The sequence below is a fragment of the Heteronotia binoei genome, chromosome 8 (assembly GCF_032191835.1).
Source record: "Heteronotia binoei isolate CCM8104 ecotype False Entrance Well chromosome 8, APGP_CSIRO_Hbin_v1, whole genome shotgun sequence".
Classification (NCBI taxonomy): Eukaryota; Metazoa; Chordata; class Lepidosauria; order Squamata; family Gekkonidae; genus Heteronotia; species Heteronotia binoei.
This window is the reverse complement of record NC_083230.1, coordinates 74557243-74584882: the sequence shown is the minus strand read 5'-3', so window position 1 is coordinate 74584882 and position 27640 is coordinate 74557243. Positions and strand designations below refer to the sequence as shown.

The following is a 27640-nucleotide window of genomic DNA, read 5'->3' as shown; positions in this document are numbered from 1 at the left end:
TTACACAAAATCAGTGTTTATTAAACTGGTTTTCTACAACATGCCCCGTTTTCTTTGCTTAACTGCAGTAGATCTCAGCATGGCTTGAAGTTGACTCTTATTAGGAAGCCAAACATATACCTGGATCAAGGTAATAATAACAGCATCCTGTGATTAAAAATTAAAAGTGCACATCATGTTGCTAAGGCACTCCTGAGGCTAATCCTGTTTAAGGCAAAGATTTGCAAAGTGATCTGGTGGTACTGAAAGCTTAACTGGACTGTCACAATACAAGAATAAAAAAATTAAAAAGTTAAAGTCTAATACAATACATATGCTTGGGTGATCAAGCTTGATCCCAATCCCATACCAGTTTCTAATCCATATTGTATATTTCTAGCCAACTGACAAATTTCTTATTTAAAATACGATACAATAGTGAGGCCCTATTTTCAAATTCACTTTGAGTTTTTAAGGTCATTTATCAAAAACCACCCCGGCTCTTATATCTGTAAATATTAGGAATAAATGATAAATAGCAACACTTTGTCTTTGCTAACACAGAAGTTTGCTATTCTCAAAATTTCCATTGACATGGTACATACTAGATAACAGCATATGGGACTAAAAATATTTACCGTATTAAACTGCTAACCATGCCATCTTGTGAAGACTTCATTACATCAAGCATGGAACATGAAAAATGGCCTTAGCTGTACATAATGCAACCAAAAATGGCCTGTGAAGATTCACTATACTTCTGCCTTAGGGAAGACAATGGTATAAAGGACAAAAAAATGTTTTTAGCTCCCTTCAAAAGTAGTGGCTGACCCATCTCAATCTGCATCATTACAAAAGAGGTTACAATTTCAGTTACCATGTTAATTTAATATCCGTATTCACTTCACAAAGGAATTATAGGAAAAACAAGTATGACCGTCAGTAAATATTCCTGGTATTTTATTTCCTGGGTTTCTTATTTCCAGTCATGACAAAATAATTATCATCTTGTTTAGTCTTCATAGTAGTACCCTGTAAACCACCAGGTGTTACTTTAACAGCTGTAGTTGGGGCTTTTGGTTTTAAAGGATTCTTGTTAGCTGGATCATTGATTTTATCACTCTTCTGGAAGGCTTTAAATGATGACTGATTTTTGGTGGCAGCCTGCATTGTCTTCTTCCTGGTCGCAGCTATGGTTGACATCTGGGGGAGACGCACAACTGACAGCGGAGTACGCTCAGGACATTTTGAAGTGATGGATTCTACCTGAGGTCTTGTCCTGCTACTCTGGACCTTTACATTGGCTGAAAACTGGCTGCTCACAAGTGAAGATGCAGTTTTACCTCTTGTTTTTATAGCAGATGTTGACTGTGATGATTTATCTGCTGTAAGTGAGGAAGCTGAACCTAGTTGTTTGGAACTAGCAGCAGTTCTGCTATTTTTGACTTGGTTAGTTTCTGGCATGCCTCTGGATGATGGTAAAGTTTGAGAGGTAGGTTTAGAAGCAGATTTTGCGGAAGACTGTTGAGAGCATGCTGGGCTAGGGACATGATGGTTTCTCTTAGTTGGTGCTGATTGTTTTGCAAGAGGTGGCTTAGATTTGGCACTTTGCCCAGTTTTGCTATTAGATGAAATGCAATCTTGTTTGGAAGTCACTTTTTTAGTTGTCCCAGGAAGCTCAGAAAGTTTGCTTGCTGAACAAGAAAGAACTGGATGAGATGTGGCTGAAGAATTCTGGAAATGAGCAGGTTTGACTGATGACAAAATACGTTTTGGAGGCAAGTCTGAAGAACCTGTAGCAGTTTTCAGTAAGGCAGATGAAGAATGTATATTTGTAGGTTGCACGAATTTTGAAATACATGCTGATTTATGAGCAGGATATGGTGATTTTTTTAAAATAGCAGAGGAAGATTTAGAAGAGGGCTGGCTGTTATTTACTGAAGGCCCTTTTGACTGGGAATGAGCCAATGCAAATTTGGTTGAAGGTGTGTGTGCTGTTGCTTTTGAGGAAGAAAGGGCAGCTGACTTGGGAGACTTAGCTACCACTTGCTTCCTATGAGGCACATGAGAGTTCTTTGGAACTGAAACAGGAGTAGAGGGCTTTGAATTTTGCTTCTGATATGTATCAACAGCTGATATGGGATTCATGAGAGGAGGCTGTGGGGTTCTGGCAGATGAATCAGGAACCATCTCACTAGATGCACCTTTTTGAAATGCTAAGATTTTTTGTTCCAACGTTGCAAACTGCAGAACTCGGCAAGGGTCATATTTAAGCAGGAAACCTTGAAGAGTATCCCAGCCTCCACCGACACGTACCATCACATGCTTGCCATGTAACATCTAGCAGGAAAGGAGGGAGAAAAAGACAGCAGAATATTTGCTTAAGTGCTACAATTTATAACCAATATATTTTGGTGAGTATAGAACCCTCAGATGCTGCTTTTCCTGGGATCTTATGATATCTTTCTTCAGCCAACTTTTCCCAGAAGTTACACAGATATCACTCTGTCCCTGAATATCACATCACACATCCTATGTAGCCAGTGGAGTATGGGTATAAAGCCGCTAACAGTTACTGATATAGATCAGTTATGTTGAAGCTTCACCTAACTAAAGGAAACAGGGACATTCCTCCCAATCAGTGAAGAGGCAAGGTCACCAGGATGGTGTATGCACGAATGAAATTAAGCGTGTCAACAACTCTTGCAGGACACTGAACAAGACAAGACAAATTAAAATGTTTTGAGAAACTGCACTTACTCGAATGAAGAGTATTCTGTCTCCCAATCTATAGCGTCCTTCAGATAAATACTCAATTGAAAATCTGTGAGAGCAGCTGCAAGGGGGATCTTCAGCAATGTGTTTAACCTGCATTATATAAGATAGTATGTTACTAAAATTGCTTTTAAAATAAAAACGCAAAGGTGGACTTCCTATTTTTCTATGAAATTATTTAACAAAAAACAAAGTAATGTTTATTTCAACATGAAATTCCTTTCCTTCTGCATCAAGAATTCCCACTGTTACCCAAATAGGCAGTCTCCTAATTAGTTGGGGGAATTAGCCTTAAGGAGACAGAGCAAAAAGGGGTAACTTGGATTCTCCATCTACATTTACGGGGATTTTTCCCTTAAGTGAGCTCTCAAAATAAACCACAATATATACACAATGCAATCGTTATAGTGACAAATTACTATGTAATAAAGTGCATACAGCAAAATACAAAAACAATTCATGAAAATTCTTCCAAAGAAGGAGTCCTGATGTGCAGGCTGCCGACTTTAAAAGTCCTGCTTTGTCACTCTTCCAGCATGATGCCAAATTGAAAACTTTTTGTGAGAATTCATATTCCCATATCATTATATATGTAAAAAATACTTAGCAGTGAAGAACGCATTGGGAAGAGCATCAGTAAGCTCATTGAATGGGGATGTCTTTGTTGAGATTTAATGGAGCACTCTTTGCTGGAAGAGTGACAATCGAAGCAGGACTTTTAAAGTTGGCAGCCTGCACATCGGGACTCCTCTTTGGAAGAATTTTCATGAATTGTTTTTGTATTTTGTAAATGTACTTTATTACATAGTAATTTGTCACTGTAACGATTACCTGGTGTATATATTGTTGTTCCTGTAGTGACTTCTCTCCTAATCGGTACTCAAAATAAACCAGGCAGATGTTCAACCAGAAAAGTCTTTATTTAAAACAAAACAGAAATGAGCAAAACCACACATACATACACATTGAAAAGACATACAGAGCTAGCTAAGAGGAACACAAGGAAGAGAGATCTTAGGGAAGTGTTAAGGAAAGGTCTGCAGAAGCCACAAAATGACCAGCATTCTGTGAAGAGACATGAACCCACTCAGTGGGGATATATGCAGAGGATCCAAGACAGACACACACACACACTGCTGGGAAGTACAGCGCTTCTGATAATGTGGAAGAATGTGCCCTCTTATGAGTATGACGTGCTTGCAAGAAATCAATATCTTAATGGGCTTTTCTGAGGACAATGATGGGTGAGAGCTCTGATAACCCTACAAGCACCCGGAAGGATGTGGGAGGAGATTGGATTTATACCCCTCCATTCACTTGGGAGTTTCAGAGTGACTTACAATCTCCTTTCCCTTCCTTTCCCCACAACAGACACCCTGTGAGATAGGTGGGGCTGAGAGAGCTCTTTTGAGAACTGCTCTTGAGAGAACAGCTCTGAAAAAACTGATTGACCCAAGATCAGAAGGTACATGTGGAGGAGTGGGAAATCAAACATGGTTCTCCCAGATTAGAGTCAGCGCTCCTAACCACTATACCAAACTGACTCAAAATGGATAGCAAAACAAAACCCTTAATTAGGGTAAGTGGGTGCAGAGGAAGTAAGGCTGGACTTGATGGGATTAGTCCAAGGATGAGTCAATAGGTTTTGGGAGACCCATTGTCATAAATTATGGATCTTTCCAGGATGTGGAAGGAACAATAGACAGTCAGCAGCTCTGACTCACCTTTCAAAATACTGGCATCCATTTTGTTTCATTTTGGGCCAGGCAGTATCCTGCACTTATGATTTTTGGCGTGATATTTTAAGAAGGGTATTTCTGACTCTATAAGCTATAAACTGTCCCTATCTTTCAATGATTAACATTTTAGTAATTCCGGTATAGTTCACATGAGATCATATCATTTTTCTCTTTCTGTATTTTAATGTACATTTTCTTGATAATTAGTTGGACAATGAAGAAAGCTGAAAGGAAGAAAGTTGATTAATTTGAATTGTGGAGTTGGAGGAAAGTTTTGCAGATACTGTAGACTGCAAAAAATAACCCTCACCCCCTCCTTGGTGGGACACACCACCATGCTGTCAGTGCCGTGACCACTTACCTTGGCGGCAGCTGTCAACAAAGGGGGCCCCAACAAGAAGGATGAGACCAGAACACGGGGAGGACAGCAGTGTGCAGTCTGGGCAACCCAAGCAAGCAAAGGTAAGGCTGGGCAGCAGTGAGCAGCAGCAAGGCTGTGGAGAATGGTCAGGGCCTGTGGGAGCCATGGCAGTAGATGGGAAGCCAAGGAGCATCAGTGACTCTTAGACCACCAGGCCAGGCAGTGGACCACAATGTTATGGAATGCAGGAATGTTCCTGCTGGGAGAAACACACAGAACCCAGTGAAAGGGGCATGCCCAGGGCATAGGCATTGGTGACTCCACACTACTGTGCTCCAATGTCTGGTGGGCCTGGGCAAATATGCCCATGCCAAGGGCTGAGAGGGACCAGGGGAGGAGTTCTGTAAGCTCAGATTAGACTTAGGGCACTGGTTGGGCCCTGATGGAAGCGGGCCAGGGCCAACAGGATGGCAGAGGAGATGCAGCTAGGGAGAGATAAAAGAGAGGCTCTGACAGCAAGATGAGATGTGGCTGATGCATCAGTGTTCTGGTTGGGAGGAAGAGGACATGGGTGAGACAAACCCTCTCTCCTTTCTAGTCTGAAGCTAAGGAGACTCTCTATAGGAGGTGTGCCACATCCCCAAGCAGGCAAATATATTTATATCAGATCCAACAAACTTCTTGTTGATACAAATGAAACACTCTTTCAGAGCCTCTGAGGATACCAGTCACAGTTGCTGGTGAAACATCAGGTCTCAGAATGCCAAGACAACAGCCACACGGCCTGGAAAATCTACAACAACCAATTGACTCTGGCCATGAAAGCCTTCAACAGCAAATCTTTCAGAGTCTTCATAAGACAAAATATATGTGATGCTTACTGCTTCATGTAACTCTCCATGCTGACAACATGATTTGAGGGTGATGGCAGAAGCTACAGGATTAGAAGACATTAGTAGAGTCTCTTCCAGTTCAATTTCTTTCTCCAGTTTTATTAATACAGGTGGTTCCACTCCATATCTAAGGGAAAAGGAAAGATGGTAGGAACAAAGAATGAATGTAAGAGTAATCCCACCTGATCAGAACAACAGTCCATCTACCAAATCATTCTGTTTCACACAGTGGCTAACCGGGGGCTCACTGAAGGCCTACAGGCAGATCACGGAGACAGATCTAAGTGGGCAGTCCTGTGGGTCTGAAGCAGTAAGACAAAGTATTAATCCAGCGGTACATTTAAGACCAACAAAGTTTTATTGTGTTTTAACAATTTATTGATAGCATATGGTTACAAAACTTAATTATTTCTTAATTATTTCAGAATTAACCCATATGACATTTCAATCCCCCCTCCCTCCAATGTTGACTTCCCCGAGGTTATAAATTCAAATTCAATACTAAAGGTACTACTAACTGATCAAAATTCAATATATATGTTCTTACTACTAAAAAATCGTCCAATGTCTTTTTACTTTCCACTCTTTTTCCATATATCCTTTGAATTTCCCCCACTCCCTTTTAAATATCTCTAAATCATAGTCTCTTAGTGTTCTAGTTAATTTGTCCATTTCACACCACGATAAAACTTTCATGGTCCAGTCCCATTTCTCCGGTATTTTTTCTTGCTTCCAAAGCTGCGCATACAATGTCCTAGCAGCTGACAGCAAGTACCAAATTAGAGTCCTGTCTTCCTTTGGAAATTTTTCTAATTGTAATCCAAGCAAAAATGTCTCTGCAGTTTTCTTGAAGTCATAGCCCAGAATTTGGGAGATTTCTTGTTGTATCATCTTCCAGTATGACCAACAAAGTTTTATTCATTATGTTATATGCTAATTTGGTGTTCACCCTCTGCCTAGATGTATAGATTGTTAACTTCCATTTCAAGGTATCTGAGGAAGTGTGTGTGCACACAAAAGCTCATACCTTGAATAAAATGTTGTTCTTAATGGTGCCATTGGACTCAGGCAGAGCATGGGTTAAGTGAAATGAGTTTGGAGTCAGGCAGAAACCACAGCCACTTCATGTACCCTAATGTGTACACCATAAGTATCTGATTCACAAATATGGTTTTCCTGACATATTCAACTTTTACTTAAAATAAGGACAACAGTTTGAAAGAATGCTGCTAGAGATCATTGAAGGCTCAGTCCTGTAACCTACACAGCCAGTTTCCAGCCTTCAGGGAAAGGTCTTTGCCAGGACTTCTTGGCATCTGTACCAGTAACTGTGGATGAGAGATCTCGGTATGTACACTGGCTAGCTGCAGATACTATCCCATAAACCAGGGGTGGCCAATAGTAGCTCTCCAGATGTTTTTTGCCTACAACTCCCATCAGCCCCAGCCACTGGCCATGCTGGTTGGGGCTGATGGGAGTTGTAGGCAAAAAACATCTGGAGAGCTACTGCTGGCCACCCCTGCCATAGACTGCCACTGGTGATGCCCCTTCTGTTGGGCATTAGACAGCACCTTGGAATTATGAGAAACTTTCAAAATCTATGACCAAATTTCAAAAGCCTATGTACTATGTTTTGATTTCTGGTACTCAGTTCATTACAATAACTTCATTCCCTGTTGGTTTTTGCTGGGCTCATCATATTGATCTATGGTCTGGTGTAAGGATGGGCAACTCACTAGCCAAAATTGAGCAAGTTCAAAGCCTCCCAACCTATGTTCCGGGAAAGCGCCTTCCCCAAACATATACCAGACTGCTTGGGGACATTTAAACCTAACAGATGAGTGGTGCAGGACTCATAGCTGAGCTGTTAGGTGGTTTAAATGGCTGCCAGCTATTTCACTGGTCAGTTTTGCTCCTCCTAGCTTCAAAGTGGGGGGGAAGCAAAACAAATAGGTTAAATGAGGGGGGGGGAGCTTTTGGCTCAGTTCAAGGGTCAGCTAGGGGGTCACCCTGAACCAAACTTTTTAAGTTTGTGCCTATCTCTAATTTGATGGGTTTCATTTCCTGGACTGGTATTTCTTACATGGGGCTGGAATCTCTGAATAAAACATGGAAAATACATTGACTGAACTCAGTGCATTCAGACTGTACAGTCAGAACTATATTGAGTACATACCTTGATACAATGCGACCAATTTCTAGAAGACAGAGATATACTTGTCTTGGATCCTTATGCAGGACTGTGAGAAAAATAAGAAAGTGTCAGTGGTTTTCATGAATAGTTAACTTTTGTTTCAGATAAACAAGTTGGAGACAAAAATACCAAGAAATGACAGAACTTCATAAAAGAAGAACAGGAAATTGGTATCTGTTTAACCTTCACCAGGGAAGAAAATGCATAAAGACCAAAGAGGAAATGATGGGAAAATGTTAAGGGAGGAGGGTGCAGTACACAGAAACAATCGCTGTGCTCCCTGTCAGAAGATTTAAAAGTTTATGTCCAAACCTGTTAATTCCCCACTTCAATACAACACTGCTTTATTTCCTCATCCAACAATGAAGCTAGGAGAAACAGCCTCTCTAACAAAACACTTTGCCAAGAATATACAAAGCATGTATTTACAGCTTGCTACTGTAAATAATCTGTAGCTTTCCAAATACTTTGAGCTATGTGTAGGAAAAGTTGCAACAATGAGCAAGCTTGGTGACAGATTCCTAGGGGGGAGGGACATTCTAATTATAATTTTTTACCAATTCAATTTACTAGATGGAAATTGAAGCAGTCTTTGTCACCTTGCCTAGCAGATCTATAGATTGAACTAACTGCTAAATACGGAAAAGTGAATTAAAATAAGCAGCCTGGAATGTGTCTGTTTCATCCAAAGATACTGGAATCCAACAAAAGTGTAAAGTATAGAATAGTACTGCTAGCTGTTTGAAGTGCAAATCAATGCCTACAAACTGAATTTTATAATCAGTTCAAGTTTAAAGAACAACCTTGTACAGCAAACAGTAAAAGCCATGTCTCAACAAGTGCAAACATTTCACAATTGTTTTAAGAAATATTTTTTCATTCAGGGTTGGGAATACATGGGTGTGAATCATTTTGAAAAGATAGGCAATGCTAAAGCCTTAATTAGCAGACACAATTGTGAATGACTTGTCTTAAAGTGCTGTCAGAAATTTCATGAGTCTGACAGGTGCTGGTTTCGAGTCCAGCTTGAAAACTAGAAGCAGAGAGTCCACCCCTCCAGAGGCAAAACCCATGGAGAATCCATTACTTTGACAATGTGAATGCAGCTGAAGGAGGTAGCTCTAAATGTGCTTAACTATTTTCATAAACTATTTATTTAGAAAAAATCAGGGGGGGATAGAAAGTCATAAATTGCTGCCACTGCAAGCATTGAGGCCTTACATATGAACATATGAAGCTGCCTTATACTGAATCAGACTCTTGGTCAATCAAAGTCAGTATTGTCTACTCAGACTGGCAGTGGCTCTCCAGGGTCTCAAGCTGAGGTTTTTTACGCCTACTTGCCTGGACCCTTTTCAGTTGGAGATGCCGGGGATTGAACCTGTGACCTTCTGCTTACTGAGCAGATGCTCTACCACTGAGCCACTGTCCTTTACTTGGCTGTCTAGCTTAGCTGCCATGATCTTCAAACATGATATACAGAAAATGTCATTTGTTTCATTAAAGGGGAGGAAATTCATCCATTGGGTGCATCCAGTTCCTGAAAGGAACATGGCACAATCTATATTGTCAGTGGTCTGTGCACTAAAGAGCATACCAAGGAAAAAAAATGTGTTTTCTTTGTTCCCACGTAGTAGAATCAGGAGCATGGAAAACTATTAGGCAGTCTAGCATGTGTTTTAACATATCATAGTAACTGTTTCATCCTCCATACCCATCACCTTTCATTATCAACACAGTTCAACACCAATAAAACAGTATATATCATAATGGACCATTTATACTAAAAACACCCAGAATTGCTTCCAATTTGATACAGCATGCCCCAAACAGCCAGAGCAGAAAAAACTCTAAGGGTTCTATGGGAACTTTTGACCTGGATCAAGTGGGGAACTTCACAGGTATGAACAAGTACAGAAAATCATTTAACTATCCCTATTATTCTAGGGAACTTCTTTTTGTATTAAGATATGATCTGCATTTTACCACCCTTTCTAACATGTTACAAGATGCTGAAGTCTGCCTGTTGGCATTCCTGTCTTGCCCCCCACCCAGGCTTTGAAAAGAAAAGGCCTCTGCCCTTTCATAGTAAGCCACAGAAATGTACACAACAGTCAGCCAACTGCCTTGTGACTCTGTCACTATGCAGAGCCTGAAGTTTCTTTAGCTATCTACCTCAGCCACACTTCCTGGAAAGTCATATTCCATGATGCTGTTCACTCTTACAGGGCAGTGCCAAGTCCACCAGGGACCTCCCACACTTACTACTGTGGCACATATTTTACCTACTGGCTTTCAGGTCTGAAGCAGCTGAGTCTCATCCTGAGCTATTGTCTTTCTTAGCAGAGCTGGTATCCAAACTTTCCATCTATGCCATGACAGTTTTTGCATGCATGAACACACATTTGATGCCACAGTGAATGGCCCAAGATGTTTAAACATTGCAACTCATTGCTTCTCAACTCAGGTTTTGAAAGTCTGCTACAATCAGAACATAAGAACATTTAAATAATTATATGGTGGCACATCTAATGAAGGGGGGGGGAAGTAATAGCACCTTGGAGACAATGTTTAAAGCTCTCTTTTTTTGCTTCTGAAGTTCCAAGAGCAACAGAAAAGAAGTTTGTGAATCCTGTTTTTATTTTGATTAACTGATGTTGCTCTGTATAGAGCATATGGCAGCTAGCATAGTTTTCCAGACTATATTGTTCAGAGAGGTACCAATGCCATCTGTACAAACAAAAACTTAGAGGAATCACAGTGATGAATGACAGAAAAGGAGAAATATGGACTCTGATTGATAGTGCAAACAATAAAGACCTAAATATTATAAGGCCTAAATATTATCCAAAAAAAGTCTGCATCTTATTAATGAATACTAGGGAAATTACAATGTGTCTCATTGACATTGAAGGTTGAGAGTGGCCTTTATTTATGTATGATTACTGATATTTTGTTTGTCTTACAACTGAGTTGTGTGGCTTGATGCCCCACCTGTGATCCAGACAGGACATGGAGGCTTAGTCCTATATAAGTATTTACTGCATGTCAAAGAAGTAACCTGGGCTGAAGAAGATTTTTATCTTTGAAACAAGCAACACCTTTCCAGGACTCCTTGTTCTCTTTCTGAGTTGATTAATTTTTGGAACTTTTATAATGCAAATAAGAAGTCTTGGATTTTCCTTTGCTGAAGCTGACCTGACTTTTGCTTATGGAGTAATGTATTAGAGCCAGTTTGGTGTAGTGGTTAAGTGTGTGCACTCTTATCATGGAGAACTGGGTTTGATTCCCCACTCCTCCACTTGCACCTGCTAGAATGGCCTTGGGTTAGCCATACCTATCTCAGGAGTTGTCCTCAAAAGGGCAGCTGCTGTGAGAGCCCTCTCAGCTCCACCCACCTCACAGGGTGTCTGTTGTGGGGGGAGAAGATATGGGAGACTGTAAGCCACTCTCTCTGATTCAGAGAGAAGGGCAGGGTATAAATCTGCAATTCTTCTTCTTCTTGGATTTTGTATAGGATTCACTGAACATTGATATTTTTTGCCTTTATATGGGATTGTTGTTTATTTAATGGTGTAGTAGGTTTTGTAATATTCCTAGTATTTCATTAATTAAACATATACAATTTTTAATAATATTTATCTGAGGTTCTTTATTGTTTGTGCTATCAATCAGAGTTCATATCTGTACAAAGAAGACATTCTCCAACAGAACCACAGGAACTACTTCCTACAAATATTTCTTACCTTTTAAATACATAGTAACAACTTGCAAGGAAAAAAAGTGCTAATACCACTTTATGGCAGTGTTCTAAAGAAAGTGCTGGAAATATTAAGATTACCTAAGCCTTCAGACTCAAAGAGATAAGTCTCATCCACTCCAATGCGTCTACACCAGTTTAGAAAGTTTGCTGTGTTATCTCTAGCAAAAAAGGATCCAGAGGATGCATCCTTCTTACAGGGGACCTTTCTCAATGGAAAATCCTAGAAAACAGTGGAGTAAAATTTATAAGATTATTAGTTTTTTAAAAAGAAAGTTTGAAAAATACATAAAACATTCATAGTTTTAATTGACAATTGTATGGATGGGAAACATAACAGAAAGCATTTTAGATTTCCCAAGGAAAGCAGAAACAACAAAAACCTGCTATATGGGCATATACTAGTAGCAACAGCAAAGGTTTTGACTGGCTGTACTGAGGACTAGGATGAGACAGAAATAAATAGACCATGCACCGAAGTTTGTGGAGACTAGACTTTAGTTGTCAGAAACACTTTGTTCAAAGGAAAAAGGTGACCCACAACTGACTGATTTGTTAGTAGTCAGTGGAGAAACAGCACTTGGAAATACATTTTTAGTACCTTAAAAATACCTTACTAGCAAAATATAGAAGAGGAGTGGCATATCAGATGAAAATCAGGACAATGCCTGAAGGCTGTACAGAATACTGCTCTAGTATCTAAAAGCAGTAGAAGGCTGTCAGCAGCCTAACATAAGAGTCATTAGAATTTATAAACAACCATGAATTCCCATTCATATGCAGTTTTAGAACATTTGCTTTGGGCTACTAATTGAAGTCACACAAAGAGATTTTTTCACATCTCCTCCTATGCTTTCATAGGGGCAAAACAACTGTTACATATCACATTCCTTTTCAATCTTGTTGCATCTCAAATCTCTAAGTATACATACCACTTTCATCTCCTAGCAATCCTGATGATATATACTGTGGCTACATCATTTTCCTCTAATGATCTGTCTTCCAGCCCATCTGTTGTCCCTTTCTCTCTTGTATACCCAGACCTCTTACGACGAACCATCTGCTTTCAAGCCTTACCCACCTTATCCCCATTAAGCATCCACTTTACTTTGTACTTCCCCAGCCTCTTGGTTTTTAAATAAATCACCCAGTACCTAGTGATGAGTGACACGTTTCAGCTCAGCAATAATTACCTAGAAAACAGCAGGCTTTTCCCACCATCACCTACTACTTCAAACCCCCACTGGGATCATAATATACACAAAGATCCCAAAGTTCCATTGAATACCCAAGTCTTTTGCCTCCTCTCCTTCAACCAACATATTAGCTAAGCAAAAATGTACTTTACAAACTTCCCAGGTTCATATGTCTGGCCCATCCCCTTGTACTCATCAGGAAAGATTGTACAAACCACCACTGTGTATCACAGATTTCCAGAAAACCAGAGTGTAAAAATCACTGTTGTGGTGCTAGATGCAATACCCATGCCTTGTTCCCAGATTCAGATTCTGTGAGCAGCTATGACCTACATGCTAGTCATCATGATTAACAAGACAGATCAACAACAGCAACAAGCGTACCCACTTGTACCTAGTTATAGAAACAACTTCTGGAGTTCTATCTATTTACATAGAGAATTTTGTCCAAATGCCTTAAGAAACATAGTACTCACCCTTAAATCAGTTGGGTCACAGCAGTTTTTAACTGTGTTTTGGATTACTTCAATCAACATGCACAGCAATACACCATTATCAAGTTCTTCCAACAACTTTTCAGCTGTAAGTGGTAAACCTGTAAAATAGCCACATCCTTCCTTACTAGAGAAAGTACAAAATACTCAAAAAACCCCTTACATTTCAGATATAAGTAGGCATAACTACAACTTGAATTTACTGGGGGAATAACCTAGACACACAGACCTCTTATTTTTCAACTTATCCTCCAAACATTGCCACCAACCCAGTTAACAGGTAACTTGGAAGCAGTGTGAATGGCAATCCCTACAATGCAATAAAAAGAGTTAATGGTGAGGCTAGGAAGGAATTGTAAAGGAGCCAAAACTGAAGGATAAACCTTCACACATGTCACCTGAGAAAAAATGTTATGTTCATTCTGTTGCCTGTCACTGAAAAATTAGGAGGTATAAAGCAATTATTTGAACTGCAACCTATTTCTCAAGATGACCTTAGAGAATGTTCAGGTCCAATGGGGTTAAACAGTGACTGCTTTTAGAAATAGGTACAGCCATGTAAAAATATTCTTGCATACTCTTAGCAATTGAGACACAGACTCCCCAAAAGAAACTAACTTGAATACATGACAGGAATTCTTCCTGTATGCAGAGGGCCACAGTCTTAACTGGACATTGGGGGGGAAAGCATGTGTTGTTTGGATGAGGTAAACTGGTTACTTCAGACCAGGGCTTTTTTTTAGCAGGAGCGCTCAGGAACACAGTTCTGGCTGGCTTGGTGTCAGGGGGTGTGGCCTAATATGCAAATTAGTCCCGGCTGGGCTTTTTCTACAAAAAAGTCCTATGCAAAACAATGGTGATATCAGGGAGAGTGGCCTAATATGCAAATGAGCTTCTGCTGGGCTTGTTCTACAAACAAAGCCCTGCTTCTGACTGATGTAGTGTTTGTAGTGAACCCAATTAAATTTAATTCTACTTGCCAATACAAATCAGTATGTATCACAATAATATGTCTTGTACACCACCAACGAGCTTATACACACACACACGTTTGTGTCTTGAGGTGTATGTTTATACCACATGTGCACATTCAGGAACAAATGACAACTGTGTTTCTTTTATAAAAGCTTGCCATTCTATTTCAGACTATACATAAGATTCTAGAATTTTGTAAGTATTTCTAACTATCCCTATGCATTCCTAAACATAGAATCAGAGCTGGAAGAGGCCCTAAAGACCATCTATTCTAACCGCTAGCTCCATTCAGGAAAGCCAAAGCTTTAACATCCCTGACAGATGGCTGCCCAGTTTCAGTTAAAAACTTCCACTGAAGGAGAGTCCCCACAACCACCTTCTCCCCTAGGTAACTTGCTCTATTGTTGAATAACATTTACTACTCAGAAGCTTCTCCTAATCTACAGCTGAAATCTATCTTCCAGTAACTTAAGCCCATGAGTCCTCTGAAGCAGCTGAAAACTTTTTTGTACAAATACCTTGCAAGAAATTTTCAGGCCCATTTCAGTTTTTACCATGTAAATATATGTCGATACTGTACCAGAACATAAAGGTAGTTCACTTATGACAAACAAATCAGTTACAACTCTTGGACCACCTGCAGCATCTGCAATCCTGTGGACAAAATACCTGCTTTGTGCTGTCGATTGTTTGGGAAAGCATGACATCTTGAATGAAATCAACACTAGCACCAAAATTGTTTTAAATCGTTTTAAACTGTTCTAAAATTATTTATTTGGTATTAATTGTTAAAATTTTAATTGTCTATTTACTGTTTTATTGTTTTAGTTTGACTGTTGTGAGCCGCCCTGAGCCTGCTTCAGCGGGGAGGGCGGGATATAAATCTGAGAAATAAATAAATCTTGTAGTGGAGGATGGATATAACTGATTTGACACAAAGGGTAAGAAACAGAAACCATCCTGCAGTCTGTTTGGCCAAATAAGACCAGCAAATAAATGTACTCTTTTTTCTATAATACTTTCTCATTCCAACTTGGATTCTAGAACACCCAAATTAAGGAAGTAGCAATAGCAGCAACATCAAGCTTGCCTGAAAACAGTGCCATTGGCCATCTATTGCCTTCACGGGGTTCCAGTACACCAAATGGTCTATTGTATCTCCTCCACCCTTGGTAGAAGTGCAGTTCAAAGTTAGTTCAGTAGGAGATGGTAAATGAGAATTTCCCATAAGGTATTGCTTAAAGCTGGCACCAATTCACTGTGGAAAGTTCTAGTAACTGTCCCTCTTTACACAGATTTTTTTTGAGCCACCCATTAACATTGCTCATGTTTGCATAAAAAACAACTGGGAGAAAATACTTTTCAAGCAGAAAAAAATGAAACCTGAGGTGCACTGTGGCAAAGAAAAGACACATAGCTGGGGTGAAGAAATAAACCTAGCAGACCTAAATTAATAGCTGGGGTAACTTAATATGTTCCAGGGTACAAAGGGTCTCCAATGTGGACAGCCAACTGCTTCTCGGGCCCAGGTACTTTTTTGCTTTTAGGAAGGAAACAATAAATTATAATTAACTGTTTTGGGATACAATGTACCAAACAACCAATGAAAAATTCCTAAAGGAACAAAATGTAATAATTGCTAACTTTTGACTTTTTCTAAGAAACCTGAACCTAGGGTATGTAATTGCCCCTGAAGTGCCAGACCAAACTTCATTTTATCAAGAGTAATAAGAACTGGCCTTATCATGCTAAACTCTAATTGACAGTGATTAGGAGGATGGCTGTCCCAAATTTACATATCATATCAATATGCATTTTAGCTTTACCCAATAAGCCAGATAGCCAGATTGACAGGTCCTCTTGCATAGGAACCAGAGTTGCCTCATGCCGCACTGATATCCACTGGTCATAAAGTAGAACATCTGCTAAGCCTGGGCCGTGCCTTGGAGTCAGTGGACTTCGTGGACTTAGAGGGGGATCATCTCCAAACCACACCTAAGGGTGAGATCAACAATTAAACTTAACTGTTTGGCTATATGTTGGTGCATTTAAAAGACTGAGAATATAATTGTTAAAAAAAAAACCCTGCTAAGTACTATGAAGCTTTTTCAAAAGTTTATACAGAAGAGTATGAAGTCACCACTGACAGTACCCAACATGTTGCCTCAGTGATTCACAATTATTTTTTAAAGAGTAGTCATACTCAAAGCTAGAGAAAGCAGTTGTTTTTTTACAGGTTGCCACAACCAATAGAATCTGGGTCGCTTCATGCTCTGGAGAGTTCTAGTTTGAAGTTTTCAGTTAAAGAATAAACAAGTTGGTATAACATGCAACATTTCCCTTCAAAACTGAAATAGAATAAATTGGAAATTTTGTCAGACTAATGTAAATATAAACATATAATAATTTAGATTATAATAAACTTATATATTGCATTTTGTTTACCTGAACCATATTCTGCATGGTGATCTCTCCTTACTAGGAATAGAGAAAAGACACATTTACATTGAAAATCACAAACTGTCTAACATCATATAGCAAAGTAGTGTGTGAAAGCACAAACACACGATATGCAATGTTATCAAAGCATTTAATTCATAAATAGCAGCCCCCAAGGCCCATTTTTTAAGGCTGCTCAGCTTTTGTCAGGCTTATTAAATTTCTGGCTTTCATTCAAAAAAGGATTCTGACCAACATGATTCCAGAGATAAATTACAGCAAAAAATGCTAGAAAGGTTGAGAGAAAGGAAAGCCAGTAAAAAAAAAAGCCCAATTCAATTATGTACATGATTTCCAAGCCCACTATCAATATTTTTAAAAGCTGATTTAATTTCTTCTAAATTTATGAGCAAGAATGTGGTAGGGGAAGTCTGAAATGCATCCACTGTTTGGAAACTGCTCTCTGTTTCGATGCTGCAGCCCTGCTGATGTTAAACAGTCATGGGTCTGGGCAACACCTGGATGGGAGACCTGCTAGGAACTTTGTTTGCAGCTCCGTGGTGCAAAAAGGCAGGATATAGATAAAATACATTTATTAAAATGGCAGGGTAAATAAGTTGATTATATGACCTAAAATGAGTAAATTAGCCATGCTGTTCCAGTCCGTGAGATCTTTACTTCAACACTGAAAAAGTTGTTCATTTTTGTTATAAAGGAATCCAAATACATATATCAACTATGTATACACACACACACACACACACTAGAGATGTGAAAATACCACCTACCACCACCCCATGCCCAGATTTGTTTAAAAACACGCACATATTTTAATTCCAGCTTTACCTTCCTGCCAAGTTGCAGTGTGTGTGTGTGTGAGTGTGTGAATGTGTCATTAATTTGCTTCCAATTTATGGTGACCTTATGGGTTAATGTCCTCCAAAACATCCTATCATGAACAACGTTGTCCAGGTCTTGCAGACCAAGGGACGTGGCTTCCTTGATTGAGTCAATCCATCTCACGTTGGGTCTCCCTCTTTTCCTGCGCACACGCATACACACCCTTTCTGATGCCAGCGTTGCCAATACTGGAAATTTAGGATCACATCAGAGATCTATTGGGCTTTCTAGCTTAGCTATAGCTAATGTGAGAGCACAGATATATTCAGAATTAACTATATTTGTCAATTTGCAAGTTCCATTACTCCTCTCTTGTCCTTTCACTCCCTGTATGCTACAGGGAAAGGTCAGAGTATAAACAGGGCATTACTAATAAGGCTATTATTCTTTTTCCTCAAGTTGATCCCATGGAATAAATTTGCTTTTAGCATAAAAACTCCTTTGTCCTAACAACAAGCCTGAGTGAGAGGCTTCATTGACTGCTCAGAAGGAAAAATATGGCCAGAGCAGCCAGCAAAGAAGCTGCTCTCATGAAAGTAAGGAACCCCAAACAATCAAACAAAGACCTTAACATGCCAGCTTCCAGCATAAGAACAAAAGGCAGCCTGATTTACAGAGCACATGCAGCAGTAGAACAAAGCAAAATATTACAAAAATGTCCTGCATCTTCATTTTTAAGGAATGCATTTTTGAAAGGTTGAAAGGGAAATGTCAAGGCTAAAGGTTTTAATGTCAAGATTATGAACTTTTTTTAAAAAAAAACTTAATAAATGTTTTAAAAAGAACTCAGTTCACTTAATAGCATCACACATGCCATAAAAATAGCCTGTTAAAGTGGAATCCTCACTTATGAAATTGGTCTCAAACTAGCAACCATGAAATTTGTACTTTTCAGCACCACAGAGTTACAGTCTAAGCCTTTAATACAGGCTCCTAGCCTGGTACTATGCTATTTTACTTGAAACTAAGCCCCCCTGAGATCATTTACTTACAAGTAAGTAGTCATACAGTTCAGTTCCAAGATAACTTTTCTGGGAGTGAGCCCAACTGAACAGACTTGGGTAGCATTCTGAGTAGACCTGCTTAGGATAGCTCTCACAGTGAAGAAAGCCCTTTAACCTCAGGAATACTTCATTTCAGAATAAATATGCATAGGATCAGGCTGCACAGGTGGTTTCAGATGGCCAACATTGAGTGATGGCAAACTTAGAATCTCAGCATGCCATGATTACATCTGTGGAGGAGGCTGCTTGTAGGTTCTGTAATCAGCACTGGCCAGTGGGTGCCTGGCACCCTAGGCAGGCTGCCCCCCCACGCCGCCACACTCCATCCCACCCCACCCCCAGTGCCCCGCCAAGGCGCGGTGGCCACCCGCCTCCTCCTCCCCCCTTCTCTCCCTTTCCCGTTTACTTTCCTCCCCCCCCCCCACTGCTAGCCCTCTCCGGCCTGCCCCTGCCCCCTCTGGCCTATCGACACCCCCTGCACCTCCACTGCTCTGCTCGCTGCACCTCCCCTCCGCTGCGACCAAAACTAAGGCCTGCCGGCTCCTGGCAGCCTGCACCTGCATGTTTTGTTAAGAGTCTCTTAACAAAACATACAGGCTGCCAGGAGTTGGCAGGCCTTAGTTTTAGTCGCGCCAAGCGGCAGAGGGGAGGGGCGGTGAGCGAGTGAGCAGAGTGGCATCGGTGAGCTGGAGGGGGCTAGCGAGGAGCCGGAGGGGGCGGGGGCAGGTCGGAGGGTGCTAGAGGTGGCACGGGGGGGGGGGAAGGAGGAAGGCAAACTGGGCAGTTGCCTGGCTGGGGCACAGGAGGGGGGGAGAGCCCAATTTGCTGCCCCCCACCTGCCGGCGCCCTAGGCAACCACCTAGTTTGCCTAGTGGGCGAGCCGGCTCTGTCTGTAATGAACATGGAGACTAAGACAGCATGGCCAGTCACTGCAGAAAACCTGCTGTGCACACAACTGTAGATAATGGCAAAATTCTAAACCTGAAACCTTTGAGCAATAGTAAAAGAAGTTGATCAATCCCATCACCTAGGCTTGCCAATTCCAACGTCCCAGCAAGGGACTTCCCAGTTTTGCAGGCTCTTTCCCACCCCCAGCCAGCTGACCGAGGGGAGGGGAAAGCACCAGCCCAACAGGCTCCATGTGCGTTTCCACCTGGGAAGGCTTTAGAAGATACAACGGAACAGCTTGCTTTTTTGAAGGGGTGTGTGTGACTTTAAATCTGTAGGAGTCAGGCTGAACTGGGGCAGGGCGAGCCAGCAGAACAATGTGGTTGTGAGAAGGGAAAGCAGCTCTATCCCTCCATTGATTTTAGTTCTTTCAGAAGTCATTTGCACAGAACAAAAAGTAAACTAGAATCTTTGGTTTCCCTGAAGAACTTGGTTGAATATACAGCAACTCAAGTGAGATTACAAAAGTGTGAACTAGCAAACTGCTTATTGTGTGTGTGTGTGAGTGAGGGAGAGGGAGAGCGAACACACATGTGGCTGCTGGGGGATGAAGAAATGAAGACTGTATGGGGAACTCCAGTGCTGCATTTTTATTTATTTATTTTAGGGAATGGGAAAGTCTCCTGGCTCCACCCCCAAAGTCTCCAGGTATTTTCTGAGTTTGACTTGGCAACGCTACCATCACCAATGGCAGAAATGCAGCTCAGACTGTGATCATCCACAGACTAGCTAAACGTTTAATGACTTGTGTTGTTAACAATCACAACATTAAGCCCATTTAGAACCTGCTGAAGAAAATAAGCAGGCTATATCAGTCAATATAACCAGTTAGATTTTGGTAAGACATGCTAAGGAAGACCCAGCCCCCCTTTTTAGTAGAAGGAGAGAGGGAAGCCTTCAGCAGTTATTCACTTCCTCAACAACAGCACTTAAGAGTGACCACAACTTAACAAACCAAAGGACTGAGATGACAGAGGCCTGAAGGAAGGAAGCGTGCAGCCTGAGTCACCCACAGAGCAAGCAGTTCTCAAGGGCCTAGCTGACTCACACACACGGTCTACTTCCACTCTCACAGTTGGCATCCCTTTTTCCTGGTCTGCACACAATTCATGACAGATTCTAGACAGGAATTCAAGGCTGATAGAAAAGTTAATACAGAGGTTGCACAGAGCTTAATGCATTGCCTCAAATGGCCTTTTAATATATAGAACGCCAAGAACACAATCCTTTTATTTGGATCAACCCAATGACACACAGAAGCTTTTGAGTTCTTTATCAAGCCAGATGTTATGAAAAATTGAAAAGAGGAGGGAAATAGGACCAAACAGGAATAACAAGCTTAGTTTATTGGTTACCATTTATCTGGGTTTAATTCTGGGGGTGGGGGAAACACAGTGAAGGAAATAAATATGTCAAAATTGGAGACTGCTGAGATTAATTAACTGAGACCCTGCCATTACGCTCCATCCATCTCCTTTAAAGCATGGAGGTGACCTGACAGCATCTTCTTCTTTGATGTGGGTTGACTGGCTGTGTAGACTCCAGTGAGACTCCAAGTCCCTTTTCACAAAAGAGAATAGAAACTGCCTGAAAGTCATTATATTCTTAGGGGATAAATTCACAATACTGAAACAAATTAGGTAGTCGTTACCCTGTGTTGCATTTTCATATTCACACTTTTCTCACTGATCTCTGAAAAATCAGGTTTTCCCCTCTTTTGCAACATCATGAAGAATTCTGGGGAACCTAAATGCTTGCACACTACTATCTGCCGTTGGATGGATTCTAATAAAAGGTTTGCCTTCTTCGTTTTTACTTTTAGATCAATATGGTGTAAACAACTTGTCTTTCAATATCTCCCTGCCTGAAAAAAAGAGTTCTGTGCAGCTCAAGTTTGTTCCCTTCCCAACATATCTGCTCTGGGATCCACTAAGACAGGTGTGGGGAACCTTTTTTCTGCCAAGGGTCATTTGAATATTTATAACATCATTTGCGGGCCATACAAAATTATCAGCTCAAAAAATAGTGCTCCTTCAAGGGAGAATGATTCAGGCCAACAAAATTAGTGCAAACAATTGTTTTTCTATTTGAAGTCATGTGGGGAGAGCCTAATTTGGTGCACCCCCCCCTACCCACTGCCCTAGGCAAATGCCCAGGTCCAGGGCTTTTTTGCAGAAAAGGCCAGCAGGGACTCATTTACATATTAGGCCACACCCCTGACACCACCATTGTTTCACATGGGGCTTTTTTGCAGAAAAGCCCAGCAGGAACTAATTAGCATATTAGATCACACACTCATTAGCATATTAGGCCACACCATCTTGGATAATCAAGTGCAAATTGAACTGGTGGCAGCTGGTTAATAAAGGAAAATAAAGGGGGGAAGAAAGGAGAATAAAGGAAAATAAAGAAATGGGGGGGAAGAAGAAAGGGAAAGAGAAATGGGGGGAATAAAATGGGAATAAAGGGAAATAAAGGTGGGGAAGAAATGGAAATAAAGAAATGAGGGAAGAAAGGGTAGTAAAGGAAAATAAAGAAGGGGGAAGAAAGGGAAATAAAGGGAAATAAAGGGAAATGGGGGGAAGAAAGAGAAATAAAGAAAGGGGAATTAAAGGAAACAAAGAAATGGGGAGAAGAAATAGAAAGAAAGGGAAATAAAGAAATGAGGGGGAAACTTACCTGGACTGTGAGAGTGACTTTTCCAGGCCCTGCAGTGATCCTGGCTGGCCGACCGGTCCTCAGGGACGCTGCTGCACAGTGCAGCTGTGCCTCATGATCCTCATTTGCCAGCCGGGCCCCAGGGAGACCACCATGTGACTCGGCTTGGCCCAGCAATCCCCGAGGGCCAGGCAAAGTGGTCTCGAGAGCCATAAATGGCCCTCAGAATGGACGTTCCCCACCCCTGTGATAGATAGATGATTGATGGTAGATCGGACAGACAGACAGACAAGGAGGTGGAAAGAAAGCAACTTTAACTTTAAATGCATTCTCCAAGCCACTGGCTGGCTTGGCGAGAAATGCCCTTTCAAGTCAGCCAACGGGGCTTCAAGAGCCACACAATGTGTGTGAAAGATCCACATGTTGCTTCTGAACCACAGTTTGGCCACCCCTGTTTTAGTGTGTTCATGCATGCCCACAAAGAAGAGGCTGAGGCACTCCCTCTAAATACTGGTGATTGCTGCAGTTGGCCTGAAAGAACACTTGTCTCTGCTCTAAAAATGTGATGAAAATTTTGAGTAGAAATATACTTTGTGGGCACAGCCTACACAGTTAAGCAACATTTAAATCAGTCAGATTTTGGCATCACTAACTTTCTCTGGATTGCACATCATGTTAATATCTAAAATACAGGAGAGACAGCTTCTCCCATTTAAATTATTGCTCAATGCTGACTTACTATATTTAGCAACCATTTGTGCTTAAACATGAAGCTTCCAAATATATGATAGCAGATGGTCTCTTATACAGACTGGTTTGGTCTATTCAGTAAGAAAAGGAAGCCACCTGTTTCTTTCCAAGTAAGCTTTCTCTTGACAGAACTTAAGGAGTCATTCAGTCAAGGAGAATTAACTTAATCAAAGTTCAAGCTCTGCTAATTGCTTGAAGAATGACAACCAATCATGAATGCCCTCCGCCCCTACCCTATCCCACTCTTTAAAAAGTTTTTAGCTATGAAGGAGGATAGAGTTAAGTACAATCCAAATTTGATCCATAGTATGTTTACCTCCAAGGGAGATGGGCAGGTGGCTAAAACTCACTGCATCTACACTGCCTAGCAAGCTCATGCATTTGAATGCATGTTCCTAAGGGTCAAGGTATATGCCCAGCAGCTGCACCACACATTAGGTCTACACAAGCAGGAAACCTGAAATGACTGGGGGGGGGGGGAGGGGATCTCACTTCCCTTCTTCCCATTGTTTTCTCTTTTCCTTCCCTGAAAGCCACCATAGCCTCTCATCTTTTTCTTCTTTCGTCTCACCCACCAGTCAACCTGCTGTTATCTGACTTCTATCTTCAACATTTTCTCCTTCCCTTCCCACCCCTCCATCCTTTGCCTAGAAAACTGTGATCCAACTGTGTGGTGCTGGCTGCCTATCCAGGTCCTGTTGCATGATAGGGAACCGCACTTTCCCCTGTATCTCCCTTCCTGTACTATTTATTCTTGCCCTTCTCCCAGCAACCTTCCTCTGATTCCTTCTCTCTTACCAACTAACCTAACTAACTCACTCCCCTCATCATTAGCTATATTTACAGTTTACATCATTCTCCTTGCCACCATTTTATCTTCAAAACAATCCTGTGTTGTAGGCTGAGAATGTGTAACTGGCTCAAGGTCACTCAATGAGCTTCCATACTAGAGTGGTGATTTGAATCTGGGTCTCCCAGATCCTAATTTGGAACCCTAATCACTTTTCCAGTGATTGCTGCTGGCCCTGATGAATCTACCCTCAAAGACCACAACAGACCTGGAAAGGGTCCTGCCCTATCTCCTTACATTTCACTGACAGAAATGAGGCATGAAGGTTTGCAATTGTGTTGTGGTTGTCTAGCAACAGCCACTGAGGGCATTAGCTTCTTAAAGCTACAAGTGCCACCGCTTCTATCATTTTGGCAGTTTTTAACCTCTTAATGTGTTTTTTTTAGTTTGTTTTTAGACTTCTGATTTTTCTGTAAACCTGGGACTGTTCTCATGTTTGAAGAAATTTGTCTTGACCATTTCTTGGCCTCAGTTTTCAGAGTTATGCATCCACAAATGGGGCCACATTAATAATTAAATGTGCTGATATCCTTCTAAAGGAGCCTCTTACTTTGCCAGTCTACTACATGTCCACACTACTTAACAGCAAAGCATTACATTTCCTAATGATCTTTCTGGTTCACAGATGCTCTGTACTTTATATAATATCTTGGTTCAATTTTCGCATATATGGTTTGAATCCAGACCCCAACAGTGCAGTCCTAATCAAGGCACCCTTTTAAATACAATGAAGTAAATGGGTTTAAAAGAGGGCAATTGCACTTAGGATTGCACTATAAAAATTTCCTGTTATAACACCCCAAGTTCTGGAGTATGATAAACTTCAGGAATAAACAGAGTATAAAAGCATCTCTGAAAGTCCTCACCATTTTTATTTAGATCACAGCAAACCATGGCATGAAGTACTCTATTATGAAATAATCATGATGATACTAAGAAATGGTACAGAAGACACTCTCTAAGATTCTTGGGTTCAAGAACTTCAAGCCACTTTTGGCTTTCTGTTCCTTTACAGCCAGTAAACTACACAAAAGGCAAATTCGCCACATAAGCAAACTCTTATAAAGGCAACAACTACAAAGGAATGTTTCTTTTTGAAAACCTCTACACGGTATTTCAGATTCAAAATGAACATGCTATACATGCCTGGAGGCCAAAAAGATCTTCAATGTATTTTGTCATGCATAAAGATGCAAAGCACCTTGGCCATTTCACACCTCTGTTCAGAAGCAAGCAAATAGCCAACCCTAAATACTGAAAGCTGTGATGACATATAATTCAAGTAAATAGTACAAATGCCATCACACTCTCTCAGACTAACCTACCTCATAGAGTTGCTGCTGGGACAGAATGGAGGAGGGTGAAATGGTACAATAAGCCCATTTGGGGGTCTCCTTGGGGAGAAACAGCATGAAAATAAAATAAAATAAATAAGCATAAATGTTTGCCCTAGCAAACATCCTCACAAAGCTAGTGTGATATTGTAGTTTATATTGCCCTTGGTACTCACTTATCCCAAAGTGCTTATATACCAACAAATCTTAGATCATATCAAGCATGTTAATTGTAAGTTATCCATGAAAGAAAAATCCATAGAATGTTGTCCTTCCGTACTTTTTACATCATCCACAGGATCTGAAACATGCTCACAAAGAACCCAAAGGAAGTCTGCTTAGAGTTGCAGCTTAAACTGAAGCCATGTAGGTTAATTTAAAGTATTACTTTAGAAATGAGCAGCGAGTCTACTGAGCATTCACCAAAATCTGGTATAATTTACTTTGGCACTGATACCTATTCAAATGTTATGCTTGCAGCAACACACCTACAAAAGGGCCTATCGTCAGCATTAATCAAGGCTGGGGAATTCCTGGAGATTTGGGGAGAGCCTAGAGAAGATCCTCCATGGGGTATAATGCCACATAGTCCATCCCCTAAAGCTGCCATTTTCTCCAAGACAACTATCTTTGTAGTCTGGAGATTAGTTGTAATTCCAGGAGATCTCCAGACTCCACCCTAGTTACATCTCAGCCAACCTTCTGAAGATTACTTCCTGTATGCACTAAATTATGACTAAATGGTCTGCAATCAGCTTGCTTTAAAATTCCCAACATAGTTTGGGCTATACAGAATACAGTTCATAATTTTGGGAAATCACAGAATGGTACATGTAGTGCACACTAATAAGAACGTAAGAGAAGCCATGCTGGATCAGTCCAATGGCTCATCCAGTTCAACACTGTGTCACATAGCGGCCAAAAAAAGGAGGTTCACAAGTGGGGCTAGAAGCCCTTCCACTTTGCACCCCGCCCCCAGCACCAAGAATACAGAGCATCACTGCCCCAGACAGTTCCAATAATATGCTGTGGCTAATAGCCACTGATGGACCTCTGCTTCTTATTTTTATCCAAACCCCACTTGAAGCTGTCTATGTTTATAGCCACCACCACATCTTGTGGCAGTGAATTCCACAAGTTAATCATCCTTTGGGTGAATGCATACAGAGTTACTTGCCTCTGACTTACAAGCAAGAAAGCTTTCTTCATTTCTACTATGTCAATACATTGCCACTGAAAAATTCCACACCTGCTCAAAACCTTGAGAAAACTACTTCCAATCTCTAATTCAAAACCAACATACTTTGAGTCCCGCTGAGGGTAGGGAGACAGGAATAAGGGAGACAACATCACATATCAAAAGGGTCCCATCCCATAATTACAGAGTGATACTGTGCTCTGATCGGGTTTGGACTCTGATATCTAAAAATCTCTGGGCAGGCTCTGCATTCCTCTTACACCGTCAAAATATATATCACCGTCTCTTATTTGTATCTATCTGAATACAAAGAGATTTAACGAAATTGTATCTACAGTTATGGCAAACGTCTGGATGGTGGTGGTGGGGGGAGACAGACAAGAGCATCTCTCCACCAGCAACACAGTATAATATGTGATTTCTTGGTACAATGTTAAACAGCCAGTATTCTTTATTTCATAGATTATCTCAGAGATAAATATTAAAAATCTCCACCTAACAGATACAGAGAAAGGAAACTATTTCCACACAAACCTAAGCCTTCTCAAAGCAACACCGGACTTAAATCCATACTTAATTACCCCCTGTAAGAAAGGTGGAAGACTAGAGAAAGCACTTATCAAAACTGTCCCTGGGGGCACTCCCGATATAACGTTGCACCACAGTCGTGAAACGGGGTGGGGGGGGCACCACAGTATCTCTGCCTGGGGAGCGGTACTCACAGCAACAGCCCCCAGACTCAAGCTTCCCCACGCATCATCCGCCAGGACAGCTGCAGCGAGGCCTTTCCAGCTCTCCCTGATTTATTTGTCTGCGTCCGCCCGCACAGTTCGAAAAGCCCAATCAAATGGTGCGAGGAGTAGCCAAGATCGAGGAGGAACCGCCTTACGTGACTGGGCGTGGAGGGTTGCCGCCTATGGCTTGGCTCAGCCGGCCTTTCGGGCGCTGGGATCCAGCAAGCACCTCAGGTAGTGGCAGCGCGGATTCAAATCAAAACCCAACAGCAGCTTCCTGCCTTCAGGCGGCTGCTGCTACTGCCGAAGCAGCGTCAGGTGACAGCCTCTGTGGGCTGCTGACAGTTTTCATTTCTAGGGCCAGAGTGGGCTGGAGGCATTTGGAGCTGGGAATGGAAGCTCATGCCCGCACAATTTTCGCCTCCGGCTTAGAAGTCTGTTCTTACGTGCTGAAGGGAG

General features: G+C 41.2%; 1 protein-coding gene across 1 annotated transcript; it reads right to left on the bottom strand.

Moving 5' to 3' along the window:
- On the bottom strand, window positions 1-27434 carry GAS2L3 (growth arrest specific 2 like 3). Its single transcript, XM_060245244.1, has 9 exons — window positions 27170-27434; window positions 16812-16844; window positions 16193-16361; window positions 13374-13492; window positions 11783-11924; window positions 7924-7987; window positions 5736-5874; window positions 2740-2847; window positions 1-2319 (listed from the first exon to the last, which is right to left on the bottom strand). Exons 2-9 carry the CDS (start codon window positions 16827-16829, stop codon window positions 940-942), a joined length of 2139 nt encoding a protein of 712 aa, XP_060101227.1. The 5' UTR covers window positions 16830-16844; window positions 27170-27434; the 3' UTR covers window positions 1-939.
- Between the last annotated feature and the right edge of the window lie 206 nt (window positions 27435-27640).